At 43.2% G+C, this 6676-nt stretch overlaps 1 protein-coding gene across 1 annotated transcript; it reads right to left on the bottom strand.

Moving 5' to 3' along the window:
• Nucleotides 1-1068: 1068 nt before the first annotated feature.
• LOC149945866 (uncharacterized) lies at nucleotides 1069-4688 on the bottom strand. Its single transcript, XM_090173752.1, has 4 exons — nucleotides 4406-4688; nucleotides 4232-4355; nucleotides 2407-3908; nucleotides 1069-2333 (listed from the first exon to the last, which is right to left on the bottom strand). The coding sequence occupies exons 1-4, from the start codon at nucleotides 4686-4688 to the stop codon at nucleotides 1069-1071; spliced, it is 3174 nt and encodes a 1057-aa protein (XP_090029878.1).
• Between the last annotated feature and the right edge of the window lie 1988 nt (nucleotides 4689-6676).

Below are 6676 nucleotides of genomic sequence, written 5' to 3'. Positions count from 1 at the left end.
TACAAAAATATACATGCACCTTTTTTAACAATAGTTAGGTCCAATATGGTAAAATAATAAAGACCGTTTTTACATATTTACATCTTTAAACGCCCTTTTCAATTTATCCTTATCAACCTCCAAATATTCGAGACAATTTCACAGTTTAATGGGTATATTGCAAATGGATTCTAAATTTAAATCTATTCTGCTCAGCCAAGTTAAGGTTTACATTGCTATTATGGTTCTCCTTATTACACATCGAGTTACAAGTTTTTTGGAGTCTCGTTATAGGATTTGGTGCTTCTTGAGTCAGGCATATAAAAGATTTCTTGCGATCTGGTTGTTTTATTAGGTATACGGAAATTTAGACTGCTCAAGAGTTCATTAAGTAGTATATAAACATTATTTCGTCTTATGGAATTCTATTTTTGATTGGCGGTAATTAACATATTTCTTTTTAATGGTTAAATAGCGATTATTTTCTACTGGGTGAAAGTAAAGCGAGTAAAGTTTGGGAAACTTATAGAAGGTTCAGAGCCTTTTTTTAAATCGCATACAGTTTACTATTAGTCTGTTTTAAAATAATTGACTTAAAGGTGGAAATGAAATTTCTGATCGAAGTAAACCCCTAAATCTTAAATACGGGTTTTTCTCTTTAACATGACGCCATTTATTTTAAAAAGTATGTAGTTTTCCATGTGAAAGAAACAGCCACTGTTTTTTGACTATTTATTTATTTATTTGAAAGAAGAGAAGATACAGATCGTTAAGCTAGTTATAGCTTGTGTACAATCTTGCAGTACCCGACAGCAGAGCGTAGAAATTCAAAAGACATAATAGAAGGATATGTAAAATTTTGCTTAAAGAAGAAACTACGCGGAAGCACAAAATGGGTTTAAGAAAAAAAAAAACAGAACAAAATAAAATAAAAATAAAAAAAAAACCGTGTTGTATCATGAGGCTAATACAACAAAACAAGACAAAACTGGCCAGTCGAACAAAGAGGGAGTCTACAACATTCTTTGACAGAGGTGATTCCGAACCAGACGACGCACAGCGCAACGGGATTGACAAGCCAGCACTTCTTTAGGCAAGGAGTTCGATAGTTCGGAATGAGAAGTGCCATTGTCGAACAGACGTCTTAACACGAGGTTTGACGATCTTGGCATCATGGCCCCTGGTCCTACGGAGGGCATCAAACGTGGAAAAGTTCTCAGGGTTCAAAGCGGATTTCCCCGCCCAGATGTTCCAGACTTGGATAATGTCATTTAAAGCGTGGCGTGTCGTTGGAGAATCGACATTGAGCACTCTATTTCTGGCGTCAGGAGAAAGTTTCTCCAGGCCCCTGGTGAGTTTTCTAAAGCGGTTGTGTGCCTTCACTAACCGATCCTGGTCCCCCAACAAAGGAGGGCTCCACACTTCTGACGCGAAGTTTATGTGAGGAAGGACTAGTGCAGTGTAGAGTGTGCGCATGAGCCGTGGAGAACGAAAATAAAAGTTTCTTCTTGTGAGGCCGGTCTGTGAGTTCATTTTCTTGACGACCCTGGAGGTGTGATTACCAAAATTGAGGGATAGATCCATCCATACGCCCAGGTCTCTAATCGGGGAGTCCGCACTTAGCAGTGGTAGACCATCCAGAGTGTAACATGTGCGCGGGTTGTTGCGACCAAGATGGTTAACACCGCTTTTTGACGCATTGTAGGCCATCCCATGCGTTTGAGCCCAGAGAGCTACGGCGTTGAGATCTTCCTGCAAGTGCTGGCAATCTTGAGAGGTTCCAACAGAGTGAGCAAGCTTGGTGTCATCAGCGAATAAGTAAGGCCTGGAATGCTTCACAACAAGGGGCAAAGAGTTTATGAAGACCGAGAAGAGGATAGGGCCGAGTACACTTCCCTGGGGAACACCTATCAGCGGAGTAAGAGCTTCGGATTCGTGACCTTGGAGCACAACTGAGTGTTTACGATCCGTGACGAGGCTCCTGAGCCATTCAAAGGCAAGCCCTTCAACACCAGCCTCAGCTAACGCATCAAACAGCCCCTGGTGGGGGATGGTATCAAAAGCCTTACTGAGATCCAGGTACACCACGTCAACAGGATTACCCTCGTCAAGCCACGCCGTCCATTCGTTAGTCGCAGAGATGAGATTGGTGATGCAAGATCGATTTGAGCGGAAACCATGCTGGAAGGGGTGGAGGAATTCCGTGTCGTCAAGGAAGGAGCGAAGTTTTTTATCGGCCAGACGTTCAGCAACACGGGCAATATGGCAGGTTTTCACAATCGGTCTATAATTCGACGGGTTGGTTCTTAAGCCCGCATTGTGGATAGGCGTGATAGTTGCCACCGGAGCTAAAGCTTTTGTTAAAAATGGTCGCTAAAGGTATCGCAATAGAATGAGCCAACTGTTTTAACATATACGGATGAAGACCATCCGGACCAGCAAACTGGGTCGTGTCCAATGACAGAAGTTGCTTTAGCACAGAGTTAGCAGTGCATGAGAAGTGACTCAGATGTTGTGCTGATAGTAGGACAGGGCCTCTAGCTGCAGCGGATGAAGTGCGCGTCGTCGAAGAGACGCCAATGAAGTGCTGGTTGAGAATTTGAGCCATTTCAGTGGGATTGGACGATGAGCCTCCACTGGGATTAGTCATGGCAGTTATGGCAAAATTAGTCTTTCGGAGACTATTCACATGACTGAAAAAGACCTTCGGGTTATCAGCAATACGGCACGTTAAGTCCTGCTCAAGCTTCCTCTTGAACTTTCGGGATGCGTTAGTGACAGCATTTCTCGCCTTTTTGTACTTTTTATGTGCTGACTCAACCTCCGCAGACGAGTAATGACGAACCTTGCTTCGAAGGTAATGGCGCCAGGCACCGGTCTTGTACTCCCTAGATTTAACGAAACGGGGAGAAAAGAGTGAAGCCCGTTTCTCTCCGAGACGCCGATATGGCACATAGAGCTCGATGCCTTGATGGAGGATTTCAATAAAGGCTGACCAGCAAATATTCACATCATCACTGCCAACAACAGTTGCCCAATCTTGATGTGAGAGGAAATCATGAAAGGCTTCATAATTTCCCTTATAGAAGTCGCGACATAGCCTTGTAGGTGGTTTCAGGGAATTATGGTTGGAACAGGCCAGGCTGAAGTAGATGACGTTGTGATCGCTCTTCCCTAGTGGCGGAAGCTGGGTAACATCAAACACCAGGTGCTCATCATTTGTAAAAATTAAGTCTAGGACACTTGGCCGTTGCAGAAGGTGGCCAAGGCGGGTAGCTACGTGGACTGCTTGTGATAAATTATGACAATGGACAGCTTCTAGGAAGGCCAATGTCGCTTTGTTAGCAGAAGGTAGCGGCAGCCCCAGAGTCCAGTCAATGCTGCGATAGTTAAAATCTCCCAGTAATACAAGTTCATGGTTCAATTCAGTACAGTACGCCATGCACCCTTTCAGAATAGCTAGGGTGGCCTCGTGATTGTCATATGAAGGGGAGCGGTAGACCAGACAGAAGAGATAAGAAACGGTTGATAGTTTCCAGCTAATAGCTATGAAATCCAGTCCTTGTGTTTCGGAGTAGTCACGGACCAGAGGTGCCGGTAGGACGTCAACACGGTGGACGTTAAAGAACGATAGAAATAGTAAAGCGACGCCTCCACCCTTGGCTGGGCCACATCGGTCTTGTCGGAAGGCAGTAAATTGCGGGAGTTGGAGCTCACTACTAAGCACTTCAGGCTTGAGTCCTGTTTCAGTCACTGCAACAACGCCAGACTGGTGAGTTTGTATCAGGAACGAAAGTTCAGCCAATTTATACGTAGTAAGTGTGCATGAGTTTGTGAGAAGAATATTTATATGCTGATGAGATCGGGAAACCGCCGCAACACTATGGATGAAAGGTGCAGCAAGTGGATTCAGTGGGCGATTATTTCCACTGGAGGATGAAGGTGATGAGGGGGCATTTACAATATGAACGTGTACAGGGGTTGTGATACAGGAGAGGGGGGAAAGGTGGGTATTTACAATGGATGACGGGACAGGATTGACGTCCTGTAACGTACTCAGTTTTTTGGATGAGGAACAGGGTTGACCACCGAGGCTTTGTCTAGGGCGCCCCTTGGAATAACTTGGCCACTACGTTCAGTCGACTCTTTAGCTCAGTTAATGCAAAGCGGTGAGCTAATCGTTGAAACGGGGAGCGATCGATGGTACATGAAAACCTTATCCTGTTATCTTTAGCCTTCAGAGATTTCACACCATTCAGGAATGCATGTTTTAGTTCTAACGTGGGGAATTGAAGTTTGATAGGGGAGGTGCGTGTCGAAGAAGTCGAGGGACGCGGTGGACGTAGCCGGTGGATTTTGACCGTGCTTGCAGAGTCCTTGGGGAATCCGACATCTAGTAGGAGGGTACATATCGAGGTAAAGTCACCTGGTTCCGTGTCCGCTTCAGGAAAGTTGAAAATCATGGCATTAAATAATCGGTTTTGTTCACCGCGGTCAGCAGAGACTGACTGTAGTGAGTCTTGAATCTTCCTATCTAGTTGAGTGTTACGAGCGGCGTCCATGGAGGTAACAGTTTCACGAATACACTTATCAAGATTTTCCGGTAGAGTAGAGCTCTTAATTTGCTCTCTAAATGTTTCAAGGGATGATTCGAGTTCCTTTACGTGTTTTGTGATGTGGTTTTGAAATGAAGCAGTAGAGGATACCATACGCGAACACCCTGTGTCGATATTTGCTAAGCTCTTGGTTACACTAGCGTGATTTGTCCTGACAATTTCCTTCAAATCAATAAGTTATTTGCCTTGGCTGTCAATATTTTCGTTGAGAATGGATAGTTGAGCTCCTTGGTCATCGAGCGAAACCCGTTGGTCTTCCACATCACTCTGGTATTTATTGACTTCGATCAGTTGAATACCAACAGTAGCAGACAGTTCGGCTACTGCAGCCTTCAGATCAGCAATTAAGGCGTCCTGTGCAGTTTGATTTTTGATGAAATCAGAAATCTGACCCTTGAGTTGCGTCACGGTAGCTTGTAGATCAATTCTGCTTCGTGTTGATGTACAGGAGGAATTCAAAGGCGAAGTAACAGTCTTGTAAGACAGGACTGTTTTAGCTTTACGTCCACCAGGCATCACTCAAGAAAAAAAAACTCCGGGTTTTATCCACCCGCTAGACGACGTATCTACCCACACTACGCAAGTGGCCCGTCAACTCGCAAACGGTTACTCCGCCAAGTCCAGGAAACTGCGTATATATATAGTTATATTTATTCCTTACTAAGCCTAACTCACGGACATAAATTCAAAACGAAATTGAAAAACAGCGCGAGATAATTCCATGCGACTGCACGCGTCAAAAGTATAATTCAAAATTTAAGGACAAATCGTTACCGAGGCCCCAGTCAAGTATTTTTTCTATACTCCTATTTAAGGTACTACAGTCAGTTTTTGTATGGATATGTGCATAGGTTTTTAGTTGGTTTAATCGAGGGATATCATTCGAGAAAATATTAAAAAACAGTGGGCCCTAACAGGAGCCTTGTAATTATAATAATATATTGAAATGAAATGGAGGTTTATTGTATATCAAAACAAACCTTGTTACAGAGGTCAGCTAGTTGATACACATGAGGTAATATATTTTACGTTTTTCGGGTCGGGTCGGGCCGGAAAAAAAGTGGGTCCGACTCGTCTCTACTAAAAATGTGAAATTATCAGGATATACTCTCTCGGGGAGGACCATTTTCTTTTGGAATTATAAGAAAAATTGTGAAATTTTTAACCGTTTTGAAATTTTTATGTTTTGAACGATAGGTGGGAGACGAAAACTTTAAATCTAAAAGTTGTAGAGCGTACTCGAAAACCTCTAATGAAATTGATTTGGTCAAAAACGGTCCATTTTTCATTGAAATAATACGTCATGAAAAAAACAAGTAAGTACTACCCAAAAAGGTTTACGTCTCATGAAAAAGAAAGAAACCTATGGTTTTATAATATCCACTATACGATCTGATTTGAGAACGCTTTCCTCAAATCAGTCTCTGGCTGCTTGGCCGTCATCAGTCGTAGGCAGAGATACTTTCACTTGAAGCTCATTCCTATCCTTCTTATAGTTCCGTCTTCAAGGAAACGTACTCTCCCGTTTAAGGGGAGAATTGGTGATGCTCTGAATGGTTTTGCATCTGAGGAAAAGAAGCGGTTGGAATTGTGGAGTTGAACGAAACTCAACAAGAAATAAGGGACACTTTGATCGGAGTAGCTGATACCTCAGAGAGGAATGCTTCAGCTCTTGAAGTAGTGGCCGACAGTTGTAGAAGGTTCGCTGATGCTCTTGAAAGACTGGTGGCTTGTGAAGAGCGAAAGACTGAAGCGATATGCCAGATATTGCTAGCAGTCACTGCTGGTCAATTGCAGCCACCTGTTGTGGTAGATGAGTCGTTAAATTAATTTTTCTGGTAATGATGCTCGAGGATTTAGGCCGGAACCCAATTTCAGTTATTGTAACTAAATGTGGTGATGGAATACCTCGTTAAAAAAACACGGGTGGTGTGGAAATGAAATAACTCACATGATTTTGTATTCATAAAAATGTTTAAAAACATTTGACTATACCTTTAGTGTGCGATACAGAGGTCTACAAGGTGTTTGTCGTAACAGTCGTCCACGTTCCAGACAGTTGTCCTCTTCCACTTCCTCTA

The sequence above is a fragment of the Leiobunum rupestre genome, chromosome 4, assembly GCF_980474605.1.
Source record: "Leiobunum rupestre chromosome 4, qqLeiRupe1.1.hap1, whole genome shotgun sequence".
In the NCBI taxonomy this organism is placed as follows: Eukaryota; Metazoa; Arthropoda; class Arachnida; order Opiliones; family Sclerosomatidae; genus Leiobunum; species Leiobunum rupestre.
This window is presented reverse-complemented; position numbering and strand designations above follow the sequence as displayed.